General features: G+C 43.6%; 1 protein-coding gene and 1 non-coding gene across 2 annotated transcripts in view; one reads left to right on the forward strand and one right to left on the reverse strand.

Annotated features, from left to right (window-relative positions):
- KIAA1549L (KIAA1549 like) overlaps positions 1–25592 on the reverse strand; it is a 314269-nt gene extending 288677 nt beyond the window's left edge. Inside the window, exon 1 of the mRNA XM_027562705.1 lies at positions 25161–25592. Within this exon, the coding sequence (XP_027418506.1) occupies positions 25161–25383 (223 nt within the window). The 5' untranslated portion in view covers positions 25384–25592. The remainder of the gene's footprint in view (positions 1–25160) is intronic.
- TRNAC-ACA lies at positions 3821–3892 on the forward strand. The gene has a single exon. It is a non-coding gene; the product is annotated as a tRNA-Cys (tRNA).
- Positions 25593–27232: the final 1640 nt, after the last annotated feature.

Consider the following 27232-nt stretch of genomic DNA (forward strand, 5'->3'; position numbering starts at 1 on the left):
TTATAAAGGCCAGAAACCAATAAGACTGTCAGAATTATTGTTAAAATATATGCTATTATGTCTAAGTCACAGAAATTAATTTCCTATTAATATCAAATTCAGAATAGATTATTAAGCATCCTTCTTCAAGACGGCTTGAGAGAGGAGTCAAATGTCAGTTTCCAATCAGTGTGAGTGGGCCTGGCTCTTTCAGCAGGGCCAGCTTTATGATGCTGTGAGCCAAAAAGCTGAGTCCCCAGGCACATAAGTCATAAGAGGAGCTAAGATACCACTGCCCATGACCAAAACATGGCCACATCCTCCTTGCTTCTTTATCTTTGTCATTCTGAATTCACAAAACCGAGTGAATACAAACTGGAACCATTTCCAGGGTTTAGGAAGAGATTTTAAAGAATCATAAGACCAAGGTGGGCACAGGTGACTCAGAAGAGATCTCATATGACAGCATGCAAAGCCAAAATAAACCTGGGGTGGGGGAGAACAGATGGCCGGTGGGCAGTGGATGGAGCCAGGGGGATTCGGAACGATGGCCCTCTGGATGGCATTCCTCCATGGGAGATGCCTATTTGTAGGAGGTGATGTCCATTTCACCAGATGGCCGGCTCACCGCCTGGAGTCTCAACTACCAAGTAAGCTTGGTGACTTGAGAGAATTTTGCCTCACCTGAACAGAGAAAATTAACAGAGGTTAAAAAGTGCATCTTCTATACCCTTGGGATGGATGAGAATAGAATACTAGAAAGGTAAAGACATTTGGATTATTTTCTAGCAGTTCTTTGCATGACAAGAAATCAATAATATTTAGAAGAAAATCCCCCCTCCCCTCCTTCTCCCACAAAAAAAAAAAAAAAAAAAAAACCTCTTAGGATATTATAAACACTAACTGGAGCTAAAGGAGCTGAAAATTTCTTTTTAAAAAGTGACAGGGAACAAAACTGATTAATAAATGTTTAACTCAGACTATAGATAAACAAAAGTTGCCCATAATAAGGCAACTACGAGCCTGATTCTAAAGATGTAGAAACCATGATGGATTGCAGTTAAAATTATATTTGTAAAAGGCATGCACACACACACACAAAGGGTGAAAGGAAAGACACTAATCCCAAGAAGAGTTGTGTCAGATTGTTGTGATTATGGGTGAATTTTTTTTCTTCCTCTCCCTGGGCTATGACTGGAAGAAGAATGAATGATAACGGCAAGCAGTGCAGAGTGTTATCCACAGCCACGGACTAGTTCTTTGTTTCTTTGTTTTGGCCTTCCGATCCATCCCCTATCAATTTGTGGTTCTCCAGCTTAAGCCATCTGGGTCTCACCATATTGGTTCAATTTCACTCAAACTGGCCTACTTCCTGTTCTATGGCACAAGTCCCCTGGATGTCCCAATGATATTTAATTACTATAAAAGTCTAGACTTTTAGTGCCTGTACATATCTTGCCACAGACTGGTGAAAAGCAGTGTGGACCAATAACACAGGTGCAGAGAGGATGCAGGCCTGGCAGACTCTGTGCGACCCCACAGACGGCAGCCCACCAGGCTCTGCCGTCCCTGGGATTCTCCAGGCAAGAACACTGGAGTGGGTTGCCATTTCCTTCTCCATTGCGTGAAAGTGAAAAGTGAAAGTGAAGTCGCTCAGTCGCGACCGACTCCTGGCGACCCCATGGACTGTAGCCCACCAGGCTCCTCCATCCATGGGATTTTCTAGGCAAGAGTACTGGAGTGGCTTGCCATTGCCTTCTCCAACTAATGAATAACACACCGCCATATTGGAACTTTGAATGTTCCAACCAGATAAAAATCTATATGGCTGAGGCATTAACAAAGAGATTTATGAGTGATTCCTCCTCCTTTCCAAATTTTCCTTTCTTGTTTTAAGATTGCCTTTCAATATATTTTTTAAATAGGAGGGAAATGTTTTTTAACTTTTAAAGAAATCATGATGAAATTCAGGAAAAGGGAGAAGACCTAAAACAAATGTTAATTCATTACTTGAAGTTTTCTAAAGAACAAAGAAAGTGAGTAATACTGATATGTTAAAAAGAGCAAAAGAATGGGTGCATTTAACTGAGTCACATTCGTTCACTCTCATGCACCTGAGGGGCCCAGTGAGACTAGGAATCACCAAAACTCCTCCTTTCAACATTCATTCAAGGTCTTCCATCAGATTAACCCAACTCAGATACCCCACCACATTAATTCTCTCACATTAATCTTCTCATCTCACAGCACTTCTGTAAATGTAATATCTTTTTTTCAACTTTTTACTAGGTTGGTGCAAACATAATTGCAATTTCAGACTGTGAATTTTAAATCATTATAACTTGGCTCAAAGACATCTTTATTAATCAAAATAGGAACATTACAATCAATGCTTTTTTGCCAATGAGAAATAAGCTTGTTTATTCCTGTAGTGGAAAAAACCCATGCTTCTGGATTCGATGAACTCTTGGAAAGCATCTTCTGCCTTCTGCTGGTTGTGGAAGCATTTTCCCTGCAAAAAGTTGTTGAAATGCTTGAAGAAGTGGTAGTTGGTTGGCAAGAGGTCAGGTGAATATGGTGGATGAGGCAAAACTTTTTAGCCCAATTCATTCAACTTTTGAAGCGTTGGGTTTGTGTGACGTGCAGCTGGGTGCTGCCATGGAGAATTGGGCCCTTTCTATTGATCAGTGCCAGCTGCAGGCATTGCACTTTTCAGTGCACCACACCAATTTGCTGAGCATACTTCTCAGATGTAATGGTTTTGCTGGGATTCAGAAAGCTGTAGTGGATGAGACAGGCAGCAGACCACCAAACAGTGACCATGACCTCTTTTTTGGTGCAAGTTTGGCTTTGGGAAGTGCTTTGGGGCTTCTTCTCGGTCCAACCACTGAGCTGGTTGTCACTGGTTGTCATATAAAATCTACCTTTCTTCACACATCACATCCAATCAAGAAATATTTCATTGTTGCGTAGAATAAGAAAAGATGACACTCCAAAATGACAATTTTTTGATTTTCAGTCAGCTCATAAGGCACCCATTTTTAAGGTTTTTCACCTTTCCAATTCGCTTCAGATGCCAAATGACCACATTGAATGATCAATGTTGAGTTCTTCAGCAACTTCTCATGTAGTTGTAAAAGGATCAGCTTCAATGATTCCTCTCAATTAGTCAATGTCAACTTCCAATGGCCAGCCACTGCAATCCTCATCTTCAAGACTTTCATCTCCTTTGCAAAACTTCTTGAACCACCACTGCACTGTATGTTCATTAGCAGTTCCTGGGCCAAATGCATTGTTGATGTTGCAAGTTGTCTCCACTGCTTTACAACCCATTTTGAATTTGAATTTAAAAAATTGCTTGAATTTGCTTTTTATCTAACATCATTTCTATAGTCTAAAATAAATATAAAATAAACAGCAAGTAATGCCACTAGCAAAAAAATCATAAAGTGAGAAATGTACATTAAAATGATGTATAACATAAACACATTTATTTAAGAGTGTATTCCAATATCAAACAGCAAAGTTCAACAATGCAAAACTGCAATTACTTTTGCACCAACCTAATATATTGGAGTACAGTTGATTAACCATGTTGTGTCAGTTTCAGTTGTACAACAAAGTGATTCAGTTATACATATACATGTGTCTACTTTTTTCCAAATTCTTTTCACAATAGGTTGTTATAGAATATTGAGCAGAGTTCCCTGTGCTATACACTGCTATATTTGAAATGGATAACCAACAAGAACCTACTGTAAACACAGTATCTTAACAATCCATTTCTTTTGGTTACGTGTTTATACATCTCTGTTTATTTCATCCTTCCATCCTCTCGACTTCCCTGGTGGCTCAGATGGTAAAGCGTCTGCCTACAATGCAGGAGACCCAGGTTCGATCCCTGGGTTGGGAAGATCCTCTGGAGAAGGAAATGGCAACCCACTCCAGTACTCTTGCCTGGAAAATCCCATGGACAGAAGAGCCTGGTAGGCTACAGTCCATGGGGTCACAAAGAGTCGGACACGACTGAGTGACCTCACTTATACATCTCTGTTTATTTCATCCTTCCATCTTCTTATGGACAGTTTTCTGACAAAAGACTAGAGTCTGGGGAAACAGAGACTTGAAGCTAAGCTGCTGGACCATTGGCAGCTCCCTTCAATGAGTGGAATGGTGGGTTTCTAATGCCTTGATGGCCACAGGATAGGGTATTCTTCACACAAAGGTAGTTACACCTCCTGCTGCCCAGAATGCTGGGTTACCATCTTCAATTGCTCTAGCTGAGGTCTTCAGCCTGTATAGTCCCATAGTAACTAGCAAAGATGCAGTGCCAGGGGTAATAAGATACGGAAAAAGTATTGTATTCCTATGGAAAAAGAAAAAATACAATCAATTCCTTCCAGTTAGCCTCAAACCTGCTGCTGCTGCTGCTGCTGCTGCTAAGTCGCTTCATCACGTCCAACTCTGTGCGACCCCATAGACGGCAGCCCACCAGGCTCTGTCCCTGGGATTCTTCAGGCAAGAACACTGGAGTGGGTTGCCATTTCCTTCTCCAATGCATGAAAGTGAAAAGTGAAAGTGAAGTTGCTTAGTCTTGTCCAACTCTGAGGGACCCCATGGACTGCAGCCTACCAGGCTCCTCCATCCATGGGATTTTCCAGGCAAGAGTACTGGAGTGGGGTGCCACTGCCTTCTCCGAACACACATATGCTACTTCTACCCATTTCCCTTGTTTTTTACAGAACCGGTCTAATTATAAAACAGTATTATACTTAAGATACCCTCCAACTGGCCACCATTCACCATCCTCCAGTGGATACCGTGGCCATGCAGTATCATATAGGAAGACCAGGTGTGTCTTCTTTAAGCTCTGGGTATCAAATCTATCCCAGTTTTTTAGGATACAGTTCAAAGGAGTGAGGCTGGAATTGTTAGCTCCCATCCGTAAGAGAGAAAATAGCAACCAGCACCATCTTTATATCAGAGGCGTCCCTCCTTGCTCTAGATGGGGGTGTAGACAGACTTTACACCAAAGCTTTCCTTCCCTGGTCGGACTTAGTCTGTCCCTTACCGATGGAGGCAACCTACTCGTCCCTCCCCGTTCTATGACCAAGACGGGGTGGGGATGCACCAGGGGTAGACCTGATGGCATCCCTAAATGACGTCCCGCTCTTCACCATTACCTCGGATGCCACCCGGGATGCAATCAGAGTAGCCTTCCAGAACACCTCCCAGGCTAAACCACTGGGGGAAACATTTGTCACCTGAGTGCCTGTGCACGATTCTGAGTATATTCCTGACCACAATAAGACCGATATGAACATAAAACTGAGATATTTCTTCCAAGCGTCACCACACCAGTATAAGAGTCTACTCTGGTCCTCTAAGATCCAGCGCTACCGAAGGAAAAAAACTCCACTGCAGTTCAGCCCGAGTAACCTTTAACCTCAGATGCTCTTGTAGCTAGAGCTCCATCTGGCTTCCCAACTTTTGATTCCTAGCAAGGCTAGGAGCTTTCTGACTACCAATCCAAGTTTGGGACCTAAGTCATAATACACAGTAACAGCATAGATCACAAGTCCCTTGAAAGTCTATGATCCAACAGATTAGGTTAGTACTTCTAATAGGCTGCTGCTGCTGCTGCTGCTGCTAAGTTGCTTCAGTCGTGTCCGACTCTGTGTGACCCCATAGACGGCAGCCCACCAGGCTCCCCCGTCCCTGGGATTCTCAAGGCAAGAACACTGGAGTGGGTTGCCATTTCCTTCTCCAATGCATTAAAGTGAACAGTGAAAGTGAAGTCGCGTCCGATTCTTAGCGACCCCATGGACTGTAGCCCGCCAGGCTCCTCCATCCATGGGATTTTCCAGGCAAGAGTACTGGAGTGGGATGCCATTGCCTTCTCCATCTAATAGGCTACCTACCCTCAAAGAAATGCATCACAACAATAACAACAAAAAATTACTTTAAAGGTGCCACAATAAAAAACTCAAACCATAGGAAAACTATCAGAGCTTCTGGCCTCCATGTTGTATTCTGCTGAAAGACATCAGGATGACTTTGAAAACCACACAAACTTTTTTGACAAACAAAAGACAGCTAGCTGATCACCATCCATTTGAAGTACAAAGGAGTACAATATAATCAGAATTTGTTTTACACACAGGAAGGAAAATCTCACTTTAAGGAGCAACCATCTGTCTTCCAAAACTACAGAGGTTGAAAATAGCTGATTTTTTTGTTTTTTAACCCTAGCAGTGAGCCAATAAGAAAATACATTAAATTTCCTCATCAGTATATAGATGAAAGGGAGTTCCCGTATTTTCAGAAAAACACTGAAAGTGGGAGACAAGAGAAAAAGAATTTAGCCATTTACTCTTCTTTCTAATCCTGTGGCCACCATCCATGTCCAAATCTTAGCACCTTTTTTCTGAGACAATTCCCAGCCTACCACCAGAAGTACATGATAAGCACTAAGTAAATAGTGGCTATTATCATTGCCCAGGACAGAAGGGGAATTCATTCATCTAACCAACAAAGGTTTGTTTTTTGTTTGTTTTGTTTGCAAAGGGGTATATTTTTTATTATCAAAAAACTTATATACCATTAGTCTATAATGATATATCATAGTCTGTTTATCAATTTACATGATGAAGGATATCTGGGTTGCTAACTTTGATTATGAATAATGCTGTTATAAATATTCATATTTTTACATGAACATAAGTTTTCATTTATTTCATTATTATTAGGATAAATGCCTGGGAGTAGAATTGCTGAGTAACAGAGTAAATGTATATTTAAAAGAAATCATTTCTTAGATGGTTATACATATCTCATTCTGATCAGCAATATACGAGTTCAACTGCTCCAAATCCTCAACAGCAACTGGCACTGGTAATTTTAAATTTCTACAAAATATTACCCAGTATTTTAGTATGAAGTGGTATCTTGTGGTAATAATTTACATTTCCCTAATGACTAATGATGTTGAGCATCTTTTCATGTACTTAATTTAATTTATTCTTTGGTGAAGAACATTCAAGCCTTCCCAGGTAGCTTGGCAGTAAAGAATTTGCCTGCCAATGCAGGAGACTCAGAAGACACGGGTTCGATCCCTGGGTCAGGAAGATTCCCTGAAGAAGGAAATGGCAACCCACTCCAGTATTCTTGCCTGGAAAATCCCATCGACAGAGGAGCCTGGCGGGCTACAGTCCATGGGGTCGCAAAGAGTCGGACACAACTGAGCAACTGAGCACAAATGCACATTCAGGTCTTTTACCCATTTTATGTTTGTTGATTTCCTTATTATCGAATTTTGAGAATTCTGTACATAAGTTCAACAAAAGCTTGTTGAACACTTACTGTATACCAGGCACTGAGTACACAGCAGTGACCAAAATAGATTAAGTCCCCATCCTGCTGGAACTGATGTTACAGTGATTTGAACCCAGGTTTCCTTATCTCCAAAGCCCATGGCTGTTAAATCAGTTTTAAGCACACTCAAATGCCTAAAGAGGCCATGCAGGTAAAATAAGTGTGTTGGATCAGATTACTGGCTGGCTGTTCATCAAACCTGTTCTCTTTTCTTTCGGGTTCATCCCATGTTTTCCAGCTTCTTTCTGCAGGCAGACACGGCCAAGCTGCTGAGCCCTAATCCATGGAAAGTGGGCAGGATGGTGCACAGCCTTCCAGATCTGTTCCCCGTTCTCTTTCCACTTCTATCTGCTGAATGCAGATAAGCACAGCAGCCTTGGAAGCCACAGATTGACGATGGAGAGACTACAAAGACAAGACCCTGGGTCCTTGAAATCACCACGTGGTAGCAAAGTGCCTGGCCAGTTAGGAGCACTTGTTGGTCTCTATGTGAGTGAGAAGTAAAACTCCAGGGCTTTAAGCTATTATAGACTTGGAGGTTAGGTTGTCACCACAGTAAATCCATCTCAGCCAAGACATGATTGAAGTGGGATGGGTAGGGGTTGTGACAGATGCCCCCTCCCCGCCTAAAGGAGCTGCCACTGCTCAAACTTAGCCAGTTGTTGCCACACTAGAATACTGGACGAGTCTTCCCTGACCATCGTCCTCCTCACTCACCAAGCCTCCCCCAGCACCCTGTGCTCCCCCTTCAGCTCTCACCTCTGCTGGTAATGGGATACTCATTCCCGTGATGAGCTGATTAACATCTCTCTCTCCACATAAGCCAATGTCTTTTTCCTCCCCTCCTGTTCTCCCCGCACCCAGCACTGTGCCTGCCACATACCTCAATAAATACTGCCTTGAATTAATAATACAAGGAAAAGTCAATCTGAAAACAATAGGCAACATTATTTAAGACTGCACCATATAGAAACTAAAGTCAAAGTGAAAGTCACTCAATCTTGTCCGACTCTTTGTGACCCCATAGATTATACAGTCCATGGAATTCTCCAGGCCAGAATATTGGAGTGGGTAGCCTTTCCCTTCTCCAGGGGATCTTCCCAACTCAGGGGTCAAACCCAGGTCTCCCACACTGCAGGTGGATTCTTTACCAGGCGAGCCACCAGGAAAGCAAAAAATCAAACCATGATGCCTGGAGAGGTATCTGGAGAGGGGCAAGAGGGGACTTACTTCCTGAAGTGATGATCATGTTCTATATCTTGACAAGGATTTAGGTTACACAGGTGTGTGCATGTGTCAAGACTGGGGATTTCTGTATTTCTCTGTATGTAAAGTTTACCTCAAAAAAAAGGAACCATAAACATGAACTCTAATCTGGTATGCAAACTGAAACATTTAGGACTGAACTGTACTTATGTCTTGAACTTACTTTGAATACATCAAAAAATAAGATGAATTGATAGAGGGACTGATAGAATAAACACATATGTATGATAAAGCAAATATAGCAAAATGTTCATAGTACCATCTAAGTGGTAGGTACATGGCTGTTCACTGTATAGTACTTTCAACTCTTTCGTATGCTCGCAAATTTAATAAAATGGGGCAGGGCAGGAGGTGGGGGGGAGGCCTGCAGAGCCAAGCTAAAAATATATTGACATTGCAGTCAAATCTGGTTTTAAATCCCATTCCCAAAACTTCCAAGAACAGTACCCTTAGGCAAGTCAGGTTCATAAATGTCTTTTCAGTCTTAGTTTTCTCCACGCAAAATGGACAGGAACTACCTCTTAGTGTCACTGCAGGGTTCAATTCTATAAAGTTCTTTTGATGGAGCAACTAACAAGTAGTAGCTGTTTTATAAATGTTTGTCCTCTTATTCAGAAGTCAACATACCCACAAACTAGGGCAAACCTCCAATGAGACATAAAAGAAGTGAGATTTGTAAAATTTCTCCCTGGCTACATCCCCAGGGAAATTAAAAGAATAAATTAATTGTACTATTTTTATAGGTAAAGATGCTGACCTTCCATCAATCAGTAGGACACTTAGAACTCCATGTCTGAGGAGAGGTCTACGCTGTCCACACCCCATCGCTCATTTCCCAAGGGTCACCACCATCCTTTGTGAGAGCCAGTTAGGGTTAACAACAAAGCCGCATCAGGCAGAAGGATGGAGGAATTGTAAGTAATGCACCGAAGCCAAGGCTCCCAACCCCCTCTCCAGATGTGCAAGGGCGGGCCTTGAAATCATGATGGTGTTTCACATGCTCTCAGAGGTTGTAGTCACCAGACGGTCTTGGCTTTTAGCATAATTACATGACCTGAGAAATGGCCTTTTGGTCATAAATAAAAGCCTCCAATCAAAACTAATAGTGTGTGTGCAGCAGAAAGATGTCTAAGAGGCCACTGCATGGACCCAGCATCTCTAGGTTAGGAAGGTGGAAGAAAGGAGTTCCTTAATGACGGCAGCAAAGGAGCGGGAAGTGCTGACTGTGAGAAGCAAGGAAAAACTATCCCCTTGGGACCTTCTTAGTGGTCCAGTGGTTGGGAGTCCGCCTGCCAATGCAGGGGACATGGGTTCAATCCCTGGTTCAGGAGAATCCTACATGGCGTGGGGCAACTAAGCCTGTGCTCTAGAGTCCACGCTCCAGAACAAGAAGCCACCACCATGAAGCCCAAGCACCGCAACTAGAGAGCAATCCCACTCGCTGCAACTAGAGAAAGCCCAGGCACAGCAACGAAGACCCAGCACAGCCCCAAAGTAAAACACATTGAAAAAAAAAAAAACTAGGCCAATGCCCCTCCAAGAAAATGAGGTCTGGCATCTTAAAATCAGTGAAAGGGTTAATTACATGTCACAAGTGAGGTACTACAGGCAAAAGAAGTTGCATTTTTTTTTTTAGAAAGCATCTCCACCTTCCCAAAGGATGGCACACTTAGGACAGCAAGCTATTTTAGGCTGTGTGAGCCAAATCTAACTTCCACCCTCTCTTCCTGGAACTCTTCTTCCCTTTTACATAATTATAAGCCCACCTACTTGGTTAGCCTAGACTTCAAACTCCTTGGAGACATCCTGCACTTACTGTGTAAGTAGCCCTGCATCCAGTCGGAAGATGGATAGGATCATCTTGGTGCTCAGCCAAACGTGTGCATCTCTTCCCAATTCCACTGTCACACTGGTAGCTTCAAATCAGCCACGGTGACAGTATTTACACCATGGAAATTGGCCAAGTCTATAAATCAGGCTACTGGTCGTCGTCATTTTTCACAAAATGAGCACATGAGCTTGTTTTTGCTGTAATGAGGGAGGAGACACATTTGGGGAAATCTGCCCGATCCATACCACCTCATTTAAAACTGCACTCTCCCCATGGCTATAGCCGAAGGAGGGGTCAGCCTAGGAAGGCATTTTTAAACCATGTGCCCCTTCACCTCTGGCCTCTGCTGATCAGATGAGGGGTCAAATCCTTACTTTTTGGCCAGCCTATGACAGCCTGATGCTCCCTCTTGGGAAATATAGGACTGGGACTCAGACTGGAGGGTGGACACATAAATGGAAAAGTCCTGCCGATTCTGGCTGCGGTGAGCACCACAGCAAGCAAGGCCCCTTGTTAGACGAGAACCCAGAAGCTACAGGTAAGCAGAGAAAGCCAGTCTGCAGAAAGAGGCAGATGGACAGACCCAGCCTGCAGGAAAAGACAGACAGGAGACCCCCTGGTCTGTGAGACACAAATCCAGGAACCTCAGCCTTTCAATGTCAAGAAAGGCACCATAAAAAGTGGACTGAGAGCTGTAGAATCAAACTGCCGGGGTTCAAATCCCAGCCTTGACACTTACCTATGTGACAACTGAATACATTACTGTTAAACTGCTCTTTGCTCCCACACCTGAAGCCTGGGGGTCATAACAGAACCTATGTCACAGGGCTGTTGTGAAAATCAAATGAGCTGATACAGGAGTAAATGCTCAAAAATGTTACTATGATTTCTATCAATTAGTTACATTGTCTGCGTGGCCCCATTATATTTCATTGCCATTCCAAATCTGTCACATGAGATTTCCCTGTGGCCTGGGCCCCCTACTTGAGCTAGTTTTAGTTGAGTGGTAGGTAATCTGTTCCTTGAATCACAGAATAATGTAAAAATCCCAGGACCACTGTGTGACTTTTAGCCAATTACTTTCTCAACCCCCTCCTAGGAGTGATATGAGATTCAAACAAGACCATGAAAACTTCTACAATTGTGAAGTGCTCTACCAAACTCTGAGGACAAGTATCCCCATAGGGAAAAGTAAATATATCACATTAACCATAACAGTGGGAAAACCCTCGTTCAAATGTCATCATATTGCTGGACTAGAGCAAGAACTCATACTCCATACCACTGGAAAAAAAAGGTTTAGTTTCCCTGGGATTCACCAGGTTGATTCATATGTTCACCTCCAGTTTAATAAGATAATAAGAGGAAACTGCCAAAGATAGCCCTATGGCAGTGATTTTTTAATATACTTCCATCCAGTTTAATTATATTCCAAAAATTCTCATAACCCAGCTCCTCCTATTCTTTTCAAAACAAAGACTCATAATTGATAATGCCATCTGTAGGTGTAGAGATATTTTGGCTCAGCTCTTTTCAATGAGGACTTAGAAGCTGTACTATTAATTTCAACACATTTTCTTCTCAGGCACATTTTTCTTCAGGCTCCCTTGGTTCACTCTTGACGTTTGGTAAATAAAAGACAAGTGACGGAGGAGCAGCATTCATTACCAGGGACAGAAGTAGAGGGATCAGTCCGGGAGCCCTGGTTCCATTCTAGCACTTAATTCCATATTTCACGTTGAAAGAGTAAAGTGAGAAATATCCTAGGCCTTCCTATTTCCCGGCACTGCATAAATACCAAAGTCATTTTGTGTTTCTGACGTCAGGAGGTTTTCTTTCAAGCTAAGAATAGATTTAACATATATAAATCAAAATTAAATTCCCCTCTCGTGGTTAGGATGCATTAGGCAAAGTCTCGCCTGAGTAGACAGATGGCAGGTGCAGCAATGACCTTGAGCTAAAGCTTGAGGCAGCTCCTTGGCCCTATTTACATCTGCATTAGTTGGTTTATATACAACATTTATCCCTGTTCTATTTGGTGTTTAAAAGGGCCCATGATTTTTCTTAAACATGTGTGGAAATATTTTCCAGGGAAGAAGTCAAAGAACAGAGAAAAGAGGAAGAATGGTCTAAGGATGATATTTTAACTCTGTAGGTTTGAATCCAGTAGTTTTAAATTTGTTACCTTTTATAATAAAGGCTTTTCTATATTTCAGGGAAAGTTCAAATTCTCTTATGACAAAATTTACTATTTCATATGGAAAGAGGGCAACAATACAATGGTAAATGCAAAAATAAAGGTAAATATTACACCCTTTATATATTAGAAAAATTACGTGAGAATACGTATATAAATTTTTGTATGAAAAAAGATTGGAAAGACCTATTATACTTGCTTAACAACAGAACTCTAGCAAATAGCAATTGAGCCACCAGGGCCTTTCTCATTTGCTGCATATACTATGCATTACTTGAATTTAATAAAGTACTGTATGTATTACTTTTACAATTTTTAGAAGCCAATGAAGATTAAAGATAAGCCAACACTTGTCTGGGCTTCAGGTTGGAACCATGACAGAAAACCATGGGAAATCTCTTCCCTTTGTAGAATGAGAGTCCTAGACTGGGCTTGCCACTAATGTGGCAAGAAGCTAAGAGGAAGAGGTAAGAAATGAATTGGTCTAACCCACAAAAACAGTGCTTAGGCCTCATAAACACACAGCAAGGGGAATGAAGGAAGAAGTGAAGATCCTGAGGCTTTTGTTCACAGGTGGGATAACTAAGGCCCCAAAAAGTGACTTGATAAACAGCAAACAATCAGCTAAGGGTGACCCATTTCCTGAACTCATTCAACACAATTTCCCCTCACTCAGATCATTCTAGACCTGAAACCAAACTCTGTCCTAATGTCTAAGTGTCCACTGGCAGTCCTGCTGCTGCTGCTGCTGCTAAGTCGCTTCAGTCGTGTCCGACTCTGTGCTACCCCATGGACTGCAGCCTACCAGGCTTCTCCGTCCCTGGGATTCTCCAGGCAAGAACACTGGAGTGGGTTGCCATTTCCTTCTCCAATGCATGAAAGTGGAAAGTGAAAGTGAAGTCGCTCAGTCGTGTCTGACTCTTAGTGACCCCATGGACTGCAGCCCACCAGGCTCCTCCATCCATGGGATTTTCCAGGCAACAGTACTGGAGTGGGGTGCCATTGCCTTCTCCTGGCAGCCCTGAGGATGAGCAAATATACTAGAGATACATGATCCTTTTTATTTTACTAAAGAAATCCTTGAGGGATATTCTCATTTTTAAGACCATAGGCCTAAAGAGAAAAATAATACTAATTCTACACAAACATTTGATAAAAGAGAACAGAAAATACTTCCCTACTATTTTATAGAACAGCATCATCCTTATTCCAAAACCAGAAAAACATTTCAGGAAAACAAAGCTACAGACCAATATCCTTCAAGAACATAAGGCTTTAACAATTTTTAATGAAAAGATTAGAAAATTAGACCCAACTGGAACAAACATCATGACTAAGCTGGAGTTTATCCCAGGAATGCAAGACTGGTTCAATATCCTAAAATCAGACTAAAAAGAAAAACAGGCTAAAAAAGAAAAACTTTATGGTGATTTCAAAAGAGAAAAAACTTGACAAAATTTAATATTCATTCATGATAAAAGAAAAAATTCATAGCAAACTAGGAATAGAAGTAAGCTTCCTCAATCTGATAAAGGGCCTTCACAAAAAACAAAAACCAAACTACAGTTAATACCATAGTAGTGGAAGACTGAATGTTTTCCCTCCAACACTGAGATCAGTGCAAGGATGTCTACTCTCCCCATTCCTATTCAACAATGTACTTGACATTCTAGCAAGTGCAATAAAGCAAGAAAAAGAAATAAAAGGCACATAGATTTGATAGAAGGAAATGAGTATCTATTCATAGATAACATGATTTTGTATTTAGAAAAATCCCAAAGAGTCTGTAAAAAGCTACTAGAACTAAAGTGAGTTTAGAAGGGTCACCCGATACAAGATTTTTTTTTTTTTTTCTTTTTGGCCACCCTGCACAGTTTGTGGGATCTCAGTTCCCTGACCAAAAACAGAACCTAGGCTCTTGGTAGTGAGAGTGCAGAGTCCTAATCACGGGCCTGCCAAGGAATTCCCACAAGATTAATATTTTAAAATCATATTTCTATATACTAACAAAGAAATTTTAAAATAACTATTTACCAAAGCATTGAAAAACATGAAATACCTATACAAAATGCATATGTTGAAAGCTATAAAACATTGATGAAAGAAAGAATGCCTAAATAAAAAGAGGGAGACATTCATCGATCAAAAAATTCAATATTGTTGAGATATCAATCTTCTCCAGTTGATCTAGATTCAGTGAAATCCCAATCAAAATTCATGCATACTCTTTTTTATGGAAATTGACAGGAAGATACTAAAATCTATATGGAAATGCATAAACCCTAGAACATCCAAAAAGATTTTGAAAATGAATTTCAAGATTTATCACAAAGCTTGAGCAGTAGAACTCAATGAGGGGAAATTTTACCCTGAAGGGGACATTTAGCAATATCTGAAATGTTCAAAATTCTCCAAGCCAGGCTTCAGCAATATATGAACCATGAACTTCCTGATGTTCAAGCTGGTTTTAGAAAAGCCAGAGGAACCAGAGATCAAATTGCCAACACCTGCTGGATCATCGAAAAAGCAAGAGAGTTCCAGAAAAACATCTATTTCTGCTTTATTGACTATGTGAAAGCCTTTGACTGTGTGGATCACAATAAACTGTGGAAAATTCTGAAAGAGATGGGAATACCAGACCACCTGACCTGCCTCTTGAGAAACCTGTATGCAGGTCAGGAAGCAACAGTTAGAACTGGACATGGAACAACAGACTGGTTCCAAATAGGAAAAGGAGTACATCAAGGCTGTATATTGTCACCCTGCTTATTTAACTTAACGTGCAGAGTACATCATGAGAAATGCTGGAATCAAGATTTCCGGGAGAAATATCAATAACCTCAGATATGCAGATGACACCATCCTTATGGAAGAAAGCAAAGAAGAATTAAAGAGCCTCTTGCTGAAAGTGAAAGAGAAGAGTGAAAAAGTTGGCTTAAAGCTCAACATTCAGAAAACTAAGATCATAGCATCTGGTCCCATCACTTCATGGCAAATAGATGGGGAAAGAGTGGAAGCAGTGGCTGACTTTATTTTGGGGGCTCCAAAATTACTGCAGATGGTGATTGCAGCCATGAAATTAAAAGACACTTACTCCTTGGAAGAAAAGTTATGACCAACCTAGACAGCATATTCAAAAGCAGAGACATTACTTTGTCAACAAAGGTCAGTCTAGTCAAGGCTATGGTTTTTCCAGTAGTCATGTATGGATGTGAGAGTTGGACTGTAAAGAAAGCTGAGCGCCGAAGAATTGATGCTTTTGAACTGTGGTGTTGGAGAAGACTCTTGAAAGTCCCTTGGACTGCAAGGAAATCCAACCAGTCCATCCTAAAGGGGGTCAGCCCTAGGTGTTCATTGGAAGGACTGATGTTGAAACTGAAACTCCAATACTTTGGCCACCTGATGCAAAGAGCTGACTCATTTGAAAAGACCCTGATGCTGGGAAAGATTGAGGGCAGGACGAGAAGGGGATGACAGAGGATGAGATGGTTGGATGGCATCACTGACCCATGGACATGAGTTTGGGTAGACTCCAGGAGTTGGTGATGGACAGGGAGGCCTTGTGTGCTGCGGTTCTTGAGGTTGCAACGAGTCGGACACGACTGAGCAACTGAACTGAACTGAAGACATTTTGGTTGTCACACTGAGGTGGAGGGTGGGGGTAGCTATCAGAGACCAGGAATGCTGCAAGTATCCTACACGGCAAAGGACAGTCCCCACAGCAAAGAACTATCCAACCCAAAATGGCAACAGTGCCAAGGTTAAGAAACTCTGAGCTGCAGAAACCAAGACAGTGTTGTATTGGAATAAATACACAAGTACAGATCAGTGGAACAGACCAGAATCCAGAAATAAACCCACAACATATGGTACCAAGGCAATTCAATGGAGCAAGGATAATCTTTTCAATTAATGGTGTTGGAACAATAAAACATCCACATGAATAAAACATTAACCTCAACTCTTTCCTTGCACCATATACAAAAATTAATATGAAACAAACCATAGACTGAAAACTATAAAACTTCTAGAAGAAATCATGAATGTTTGTAAACTTGGGTTAGGCAAATACTTCTATCCTAGCACACACAAAAAAACACAAACCTTAAATTTAAAAGTTGATAAACTGGAACTATTAAAAATTTAAAACTTCTGTCCTTTGGAAAACACTGTTGATAAAATGAAAAGAAAAACCACACAGACTGGAAGAAAATATTTGCAAAAACCCATATCTGATAAAGGACTTAAAACACACAAATGATTTTTTTAAATAGGCAAAAGACTTCAACAGGTGCTTCAAAGTAGATATATAAATGGCATGTAAAAGATGTAAAGATATGCAACAATAACATCATTAGTAATTAGAGAAGTTCAAACTAAAATTATGCTGCTGCTGCTGCTGCTAAGTCACTTCAGTCATGTCCGATTCTACGCGACCCCATAGATGGCAGCCCACCAGGCTTCCCCGTCCCTGGGATTCTCCAGGCAAGAATACTGGAGTGGGTTGCCATTTCCTTCTCCAATGCATGAAAGTGAAAAGTGAAAGTGAAGTCGCTCAGTTGTATCCGACTCTTATCGACCCCATGGACTGCAGCCTACCAGGCTCCTCCGTCCATGGGAGTTTCCAGGCAAGAGTACTGGAGTGGGGTGCAATTGCCTTCTCCCAAAATTATCATGAGGTACCACTAAAAAAAACTATTGGAATAGCTGAAATTTAAATTTTTAAAAAGTTAAAATCGAGTGCTAGTAAAGATGCAGAGGATCAACTGAAACTCACATAGATAGGAATACAAAATTACACAGTCACTTTGGGAAAAGATTTGGCAATTTCTTATAAGGGTAAACACATACCTCACACATGGCCAGAAACTCACTCCTAGGTATTTACCCCAAAGAGTGAAAACTGCCCACACAAAGACTCCTATGCCTCAAACTGGAAACAACTCAAATGTCTATCAACTGGTGAATGGATAGCCAATTGTGGTACAGTGAAATACTACATCACAATAAAAAGGATAGGACTAGAGGTGCAATGACATATGATTCTCAGGAGTATTACATTCAGTGAGAGAAGCCAGACACAAAACACTATATACTGTATCATTCCATTAATATGACTCTCAGTTAAAGGCAAAATTATACATACAGAGAATAAATCTGCCTAACAGGAATGGGGTGTGTGGGGTGGTGAGAAAATTGCCAAGGAACAGGAGGGAATTTTTGGAGAATACAGAAATGGCCTATAACTGGATTGTGATTGTAGATCCATGAGTGTATGTTTCTATCAAAACCCACCATGCAGAACGTCAAAAAAGTGAATTTTACTGTATGTAAATTACACCTTAATTAAACTTGACTTTAAAAACGAAGAGTGGTGGCTCATGGGCGTGCTTTCTGCACAGCATGACATTTCAAAACTCTGAACTTGTTGGTGACATTTGAAAACAAGAGTTGAAATAAAGATCCAGCTTGTCTCCAGAAGTCAGAACTCTGGCACCCTGAGCCTCATTGCAGCTGGTCAAAGACAACCTCTTTGAACGAGGCAGGTACTTTCTGTCTTGCCATACCCTTTCTCCTGATGCACTCATAGAGGTACTTTACCCATCTGCCACTCCACCCACTAAGTAAGGGTTTCTTGTCCTGGGCTACAGGGTAGGGGCCAGGTCTGGCTTGGTCTTCACTCGACCTCCAGTATTTAGGGAAGAGTTTGACATGGCATATGCCTGGTGCTTGATAAATATCACCAAATCAATGTGACTCACATGCCACAATCCCCTCAGTGACAATAACTGACATTTCTAATACCCCGGTTGCTAGCTGTTCCTTTGGTCCTGGAGTCCCCACAGGGAGCCATCATCCAAGGCAGCCATCCCATGATCCAGAATAATGTGTCCCTCTGTGTGTTTAGAAATCCCCTGTAATGTGTTGTCAAGCAACGAAAATGTTTTAGGGTCATTCCAACTATTCATTTTTGTCTGGAGAAGAGTAGAGTTGTTGTTTGTTTAAAAAAAAAAAAGAGGAGGAAGAAAAGAAAGAAAACCACAATGCAGGCTGGAAGGTTGATGAAAATGAAAAAGGAAGCATGCACATTCATTCTGAATATTCTCAGATCACATTCTAGTAATTTAAGACTTGCAATAAGTAGGCTTCTGAGAGGTTCTCTTGGAAGGATTTCAGTATCTCAGTTTCCAAAGTGATGTTCGTCTTTAGGAAGAGTATGGAGCAGGAACAAATGGAAGCTCGACTTCCATTTGATGTCAATATTAAAAGCACAGGCTCATTGGTCCTCAAATCTTCTTCTTTACATTGTGAGATGGGGAGAAAGGGGAGGCAAGTTTGGGATACTTTACAAGTATCCTTGAAGCACTAATAATTAATACTGAGAGTGAAAAAGTCCAAATATATTTTCTTGGATTGTCTAAAAAGTGAAAAAAGTACAAGTATAATGTAATTATATCCTAATTAAACACTCTTTTGACCCACCTCCCCTATGACTCTGCCTTTCTTTATAAAAAAGGCTAAAAGAGTTCTTTTTCACTGTCTGATTTCCCTTCTTCATTTCCTTTTCTTTAAATTTTGTTATTGTTTAATTATTGAGATAATGTCTGTATACAAATGCATCTTTGCAATCACCAATGCTGAACAATTATGTGTACTTAATAAAATGATAGTTACCAAAATTTGAAGTTCAGCAAAACCAAAGATATGAAGTGTACACTGAATGACTTTTTATTTTTGAGAACTGCCTTGTGGACACAGTGGGGAGAAGGATAGGGTGGGATGAATTGAGAGGGTAGCATTGACACATACAGACTGCCATGCATGAAATAGCTAGCTAGTCAGGAGCCACTGTATAGCACAGGGAGCTAAGCTGATCTGTGATGACCTCAAGGGGTGGGATGTGAGGTGGGAGAGAGGTTCAAGAGGGAGGAGATATATGTATACACAGGGTTGATTCACACAGTTGTCGAGCAGAAACTAACACAACATTGTAAAGCAACTGGACTCCAATTCTTCCTTTCTTTCTTGAACCTGTTGCAGTAAGACTTTTGTCCCCTCTGCTCTCAGGGCCAACAAACACCTCCACATCTCCAAGCCCAACATCCATTGCTGTCCCTATTTAGCCATCTTCAGTCTCTCTGGTTGGTCCCCCCTTCTCCCTGAACCCCTAAATGCTGAAGTATCCTAGGGCTCATTGCTGACATCTCCCCCCTTCTCTATACTTTCTTACTTAGTTCCATACTGATGGCTCCCAAATATATATCTCTGGACCCAATATCTGCCTGGAATTCCAGACTACTTTGTTCAACGAGCTATTTGTCATCTCCCTTGGATGTTTAATAAACATTTCAAGCTTAACATACCCAAACCCAACTCTTTATTTACTATCCCAAACCTAAGCCTCCTGTAACCTTCCCCATCTCAATGGCAACTTCACCCTCTCAGTTGCTTGAGCCAAAAACCCTGGAGCCATATTGGTTCCTCTCTTTCTTTCCCACTCCACCTCTAATCCATGAGAAAATTTTATTAGCTTCATCTTCAAAAGATGTCAGGACTTCACCGGCAGTCCAGTGGTTAAGACTCCGAGCTTCCCCTGCAAGGGGAGCAGGTTCAATCCCTAGGTGGGGAACTAAGATCTCACATGCCATTCAGGATGATCAAAATATTTTTTTTAACCTGTCCAAAATCTAACCACTTCTCCCCACTGTCTAAGCCTTCCTACCTGGTCTCCCCATTTCCACCCTTGACCTTAAAGTCTTTTGTCTCCAAAATAGCCAGGGATTTTTTTCTAAAACTTGAGTCAGATCATCTCATCCCTTGCTTAATCTCATCCAAACTAAAACACAAAGTCTTTACTTTGCCAAAATGTTTTACGTGATCTGGCATGTAAAACATTTCCCCTTCAACATCATTTCTTACCACCCTCCCCCTATTCACTCAATTCCACGTGGCCTCCTTGCTGTTCCCTGCCTCCTCAAGGCTTTTGCAGTCACCTGAATATCTTTTCCCAGATATTCACTTTTAGGTATCTACCCAAATGTCACCGCATCACGGGGCCATCCCCCATCACTCTGGGTAACTGAGCACATGCGTGAGGGCGCACAGGCATGTAGGCATTAAGCTCTTATTATCCTCTTACCCTGGTTTATTTTTCTTACCACCTCCCAACCTACATTCATTTGTTTATATTCATTTGCTGCCTTCAGTGGGGTCAACAAACCACCAGCATCAATATCACCTTGGTGCTTGTTAGAAATGCAGAACCAGGCTTCCCTAATGGCTCAGAAGGTAAAGAATCCGCCTGCAATGCAGAAGACACAGGAGACACAGGTTCAATCCCTGAATTGGGAAGATCCCCTGGAGGATGAAATGGCAACCCACTCCAGTATTCTTGCCTGAAAAATCCCCTGGATGGAGGAGCCTGGCAGGCTACAGTCCATGGGGTCACAGAGTCAGATATGACTGAGCGACAAGCACAGCACATAAGCCTTATCCCAGACCTACTGTGTCAGAAGCTGCAACAGGATCTTCAAGTGATTCAAATGCACAGTAAAATCTGGAAAGCATTGGGCTACTTCCTAATTGCCATGAGAATGGGAGTTTAATTTCATTCATTATTGTAACCTCAGAAAGCTGAGGCACTCGAGATACACTGAATGAACGAATGAACTGTTGCACTTGTTTCAAATGGGACTCCAAGCTGATGATGTGCAAAACGTTGGAGAGGGGCAAAAAAGACCTCCTAGGTCAAAATTATCCCCCATGTATTGCACTCAATCAGAGATTCCCTGGTGTCAGCAAACCCTTCTTTCAAAATGCAAATACATTCCCTGAATAAAGCAGTCATTCACAACTTGCTGTGGATTACTTAACTGAGATAATTATTCTAACATTTAACAGAATCAGCCAAACTGAGGGAATAGGAGTGAAAGAATGCTGAAACTTCCACAAGTGCCTAGTCTGTGTTGCACATTGTAACAGGCCAGAGGGAAACAGAGATAAATCAGGAACTTATAAGCTGGTGGGAGAAGCAGAGGACCCTTCAGGGGAGGAGCAGGAGGGTGGAATGCCTGTGAGGGAGACTTGGGAAGGCTCCAGGGCAGGGAGAGAGTCCAGGGTATTCCTCCCTATAGTATCCTTTGCTCTGGTCACAAAGAACCCTTCTCCTCTGCCTGAAATACCATCATCAACTCTGTCAACATCTACTCATTCTCCAAAGCTCCCAGCCTTTCAGAATTAACTGTGCCTTCATTTCATCAGCTCTGACCACACTGTATCACATTTCAAGGACCCAGAGCACCCTGTTCAAGAGGGACTTCTACAAACTGTATTACCCTTATTCATGTCCGTATCCCCTGCCCCAGTGTAGCACCTGGACAGAGTGAATATTCAGTCGGTTTCTGTTGTTTTATAAAAATAGTTGGCATTCACTGAGCATATACCAAACACTATTTTAAATACTTCAGCTCTATTAACTCATTGAATCTTCACAACAACCCAGTGAGATTAGAGCTATTATTACCCCCATTTTATAGAGAACTGAGGCCCAGAGAAGCCAGGTAAAGGAATGACCACAGTACCTGCACCTAAAAGACACACAGGAAATGTTTACTAACATCAGTTCAATGGAAGATCAGCAGTTAGGATGATCGGGGAGTCAAATTTGAACTTTACCAATCTTCCTAGAGCATTGGAGGTCAAAAGAGAATGGGGAGGTGTCAGAGGTCGCTGCTATAAAGAACCATCTTTCCCACACCAGCCTCCCACAGGCAAAACAGAAGTCACTGCCTGGGAGCAAGGGTTCCCTGGGGACAGAAGTTAGGAGAGGAAGTCAGAGAGAAGAAACTCCAGACAACAGTCTTGAGACAGTACCCCAATTCCTCAGGAATATTAAAGCAAAAGACTTTGGGGCAGAGTGGGTGGAGATGGGCTGGAACACACAGGGGCTCCAGGACACAAAGGGCCTGTAGCATTGTACCCACTTGTCAGCCAAGACAAAGGTCTGGCCAGCCTTGCTTAGAAACAAGGTGCAGCAGCCATGAAAATAGCATGACTGTAGCAAGCTAGCTCCCTCAGGAGGACCCAAGTATCACGGGTTTGGCTTCTCAGGCAACTCGGTCTCAGACCCACTCAGCAGTCAGTGCCAGTGCCAAGCCACAGCTCCACCCCAGAAAAAGTTCAAAACCATGGAGTCTGGTGAAAGCGGAAGGTCTCAGGAAACTGTCATTGGTTCTCCTGCCTCCCTCCTGACACTCCTTCCTCCACAAATCCCACAGGACTCCCTGCCTTGGGTCCAAGACTCACTCACCCTGCAGTAAAGCTCCTCAGGTGGAAATCAGAAAACAAATGAAAGCAAGCAGGAGGCAAAACAGGGAGCCCAGTGCTTAACTCCTCCACTGAGAGAGAAACAAGTCCTGACGCTGAATGAGCGGCAAACACACAGAAAACCCTGGAGCCCGGCGGTAGACTTTGGATCCACAGGTAAGCTGGACCACGAGGAATTGGTCATCAAGGGTGACAGCAGAAAGGACACCCAGAAAACACAGATGAAACGAGTCACTCCAGTGAGAAAAGGCAGAGACCTATGGGGAACAACATCAACTTTACTGATTTTTGTTGTTGTTGTTTAGTCGCTAAGTCCTGTCTGACTCTTTTTGGGACCCCATGGACTGTAGCCCACCAGGCTTCTCTGTCCATGGGATTTCCCAGGCAAGAATACTGGAGTGAGTTGCCATTTCCTTCTCCAGGGGATCTTCCCAATCCCGGGATCGAACTCATGACTCCTGCACTGGCAGGAGGATTCTTTACCACTGAACCACCTAGGAAGCCCTTACTGATTTTTACCAGCATTTAAATCAAAGCATCTTTCCTGGTGATCAGGATCACCATACTATGAGAATAAAGGAAAAGGATTCCCAGGCTAAAGCTGAAAGATACAGATCCGAAGTTCTCTAAGTCAGGCTCTGGCAGTCTGAAAGAATAGCCAAGAAAAGTCTCAGAGGTTCAGAAGGGGCAATGTACAAAGGTCCGAACAGAGATCAGAAATTCCAAGCTGATCAAAGGAAATCATCTGACATATCAGGGCAAATAGGATCAACACATAAAGTTTAAATTTCAAATATTACAATTGGTTGAACAGTTTTTGATATCGGCACTCAAATGAAGAACATCCACACGTTGGCATATCATAAACTGTTCACAAAACTATTAAAAATTTGATTCATTTAAAATAAAAACTCAAAGCATGTTTCTGATCCAATGAATACTAAGGTATTTACATTTGTCTGACTCAGAACTTACCTTTTAATCATTATACCTAATACACATCATTGAAAACTGAGAGAGGCGTAAAAACTGGGGGCTGAAGTTCTTCAGAAGCTTTTCCCAGGTCTTGGGCACACAGCCAAAGATTACTGAACTTTCTAACCACTGTAATCACAACAGACAATTCCTGGACAGCAACTTCCACACAGAGACACCTCATGTCAGTGACCCTTTAAGTGAATCAAAGGAAAATGGGCTTTGAATTAAGCTTTGTAGACAGGAAATATTTTTAACCTAAAACAGTGTGAGCTCCTTTATAATAAGGAGATTTAATTTAACTTGGGGGATGGGGCACAATGAGGGATAAAAACAGTCCTCATTAATCGCTGCTAAAAACCACAGAACTACAGGGTCATATTGGCTGAAACGAAGGCTAAATTCCTTGATAAATGAAATGTACCAAGAACCCAGAATTTTATCACAAAAGCCTTCCCTTTACAAGTGCCATAGTAATCATTCTTATTTCAAAGGCAATTGCTGACAGCAGAGTAAGTTTTGAAGAACATTAGCAGAATAATCTCCCCTAAACAGTTACAACATATTTTTCAAAACAGTCCAAGAAATTACAGAAATCTATTTCCGAAGGATTCTTGGGAGTCAAAGAGTCAAGTGTGGTTACTTTTAACTAACGTTCCTGCAAACAGGAACGTTATATACTCGAACCCTTTGCAAGACGAAATTATTTTGGGTACCTCTACCCCCAAAGTAAAGGAGTCTCCTGTCAAAATAGAGAGGAAAACGCCGACATGGGAATTGCCTAAAACTCTCTGGGCCATTCCGTGCAGTCAAAGCACAGTGCCACCCATCCGAGAGCCCAAGTCATAGTGGACGTTCCCACCCTGAAATGTGTCCTACTAAAACACATCCCTTTTCAGGTGTCCTAAACACAGCGTTTCTTTATCTAAATGAAGCATGCCTGTGGGACCACTAGGAAGGATCTGCAACTTGTCCAGAAGGAAGACGCGAATGCACTTCTTTTTACTTCCCCGCCCAACAGTGCCTGCCTTCCCGGGAGACAGATTTCTGACAGTTCGCCTGCTGTTGCAGCAGCAAAGGGCGGGGAAAATCCCAGCGCCGGTGCTGCAAAGATCTCCCCATCCACCGCCACCCGATCAGGTACCGGCCTGGATGGGCCGTCCCGCTCCTCCAGAAACCTCCGCGGGCGCAAAGCAGCAGCCAAGTGCTTACCCTGGTCGGCCAGGCAGTGCTCGGGGAGGGCCGCCAGCAGCAGGAGTCCCAGCAGCAGAGGCGGCGCATCCTGGGACGCGGCACGCGAGCCCCTCACGCCCGGGAAGCGCGCAGCTCTCCCGGCGGCCCGATTGAGCCCGCGCGCTCGGAGCCGGCCCCTGCGCCCCCGAGCCGCCGGCCCACCTTCCCTCGGGCCCTGGGGCTTTGCCTCCTGCCGAGCCATGGGGACGCTTCACACATCCAGGCCGCTGCCTCGCTCCGCACCGCTCCGGGGAGCCCAACCTTTGGCACCCCGGTCCTCACCGGGCATCTCCGGCCCCGGCGCCGGAGGGCGGGGGCGCCGGGAGGCGCGACTCGCTGGCTCGTGCTGCTTTGCCGGGAGCGGGCTCCGCGGAGCCGCGGCTTCACCCGTGCAGCGACTGGGGCCGCATGGAGCCGCGGCGGGAGCGGGCCGGGGTTCCCACAGCGCCTGTCTCCGCGCGCCGGCGCGCCCCGGGCAACGAGGGTGGAACGGGCGCCGCCCGGAGCCCCCACCCCCGGGAGGGCTTCCGCAGACTGAGTGGGTGAGGCTGCGAGCCGCGGGGGCCGGCGGCTGCTGGGCGCGCTCGGGACCCTCCCTCCGGCTGCTGCCTCTCCGCCCGGCTCTCCTCGCTCGCTTGCTGGGGCTCGGGCTCGAGCTCCAGCTCCGGCTCCGGCTCCCGGGCCGAGAGTGTTACTGCAGCTCAGAGCTTCGTCTCATTGACAAAGAAAGCACGTAGCCACCCGAGCAGGCGAGGGAGGCGAGGCAGGCGCGCGCGCGCATCCCCGCGCGGAGCCACCGCGCGCCCCCCGCACTCCCGCGCCCCGCCGGGCTCCGGGCTGGGGAGGAGGACCCCTCGCGGCAGTTCAGGCACCGCGGATGTCCGCACTAGGGCGATGGAGGCGGGTGGCTTCTTTTCTTCGCTATCCTTCGGCTAGAGAAGGGGAGATCCGCAGGAGAGGTCCTCCGGCCCGAAAAGAGGGGGTTGGGGGGCGATGCTTAAATAGTTGTGGTTAACGTGCCGAAGAGGTCAGAAAGCTCTTCAGCCTGGGTTTTGAAAAGTCCTTTAGAAGGGGGGAGGCGCGCGCTTTGTGCTATTCACTACTTCTCCAAGGGGCCCTCGACATCCGTATGCCTGTTTTACCGCCTAGGAACTGAAGAGCCTGTGGCCTAGTTGCAACACGCTGGGTTAAAACGCATCACCAATGTTTATAGCAGTCACACTGTGTGCAAAGCCGTGCGCATTGGAAAAACCAGGGAAAAGTCTCTTCCTGAAAGTCCCTTCCTGAAAATAGGACAATTAGACAGTCAGTTACTGTGCAAGACACCGGAGATCTAAGTGGTGAGCAGAAACACAGTCCCTGATGTGAAGAAGTTCCAACTCTTCATTCAACGGTTCTTCCTGACTGCCTGCTAGGTGTCAGGCACTGTTCTAGACACTGAGGACAACAGCCGCCAGCAAAATCCCTGCCCCCTTACAGCTGACATTCTAGTGGAAGTACACTGGCGGTAAACAAACAAGTAGTAGACAAGATGTCAGCTGGTGAGGGGGAGGGAAGCCTCACTAAGAAGCTGACATTTGAGCAAAGACCTGAAGGAGGTGAGGGAATAAGCTTGGCAAGAAGAGCATTACAGGAACAGGGGGCAGTTCAGTTCAGTCGCTCAGTGGTGTCCAACTCTTTGCAACCCCATGGACTGCAGCACTGCCAGGCTTCCCTATCCATCACCAACTCCCGGAGCTTACTGAAACTCATATCCATCGAGTTGGTGATGCCATCCAACCATCTCATCCTCTGTTGTCCCCTTGTCCTCCTGCCTTCAATCTTTCCCAGCATCAGGGTCTTTTCAAATGAGTCAATTCTTCCCATCAGGTGGCCAAAGTACTGAAGTTTTGGCTTCAGCATCAGTCCTTCTAATGAATATTCAGGACTGATTTCCTTTAGGATGGACTGGTTGGATCTCCTTGCAGTCCAAGGGACTCTCAAGAGTCTTTCCCAGAACCACAGTTCAAAAGCATCAATTCTTCGGCGCTCAGCTTTCTTCACAGTCCAAC

This window comes from Bos indicus x Bos taurus, chromosome 15 (assembly GCF_003369695.1).
Source record: "Bos indicus x Bos taurus breed Angus x Brahman F1 hybrid chromosome 15, Bos_hybrid_MaternalHap_v2.0, whole genome shotgun sequence".
Taxonomy (NCBI): Eukaryota; Metazoa; Chordata; class Mammalia; order Artiodactyla; family Bovidae; genus Bos; species Bos indicus x Bos taurus.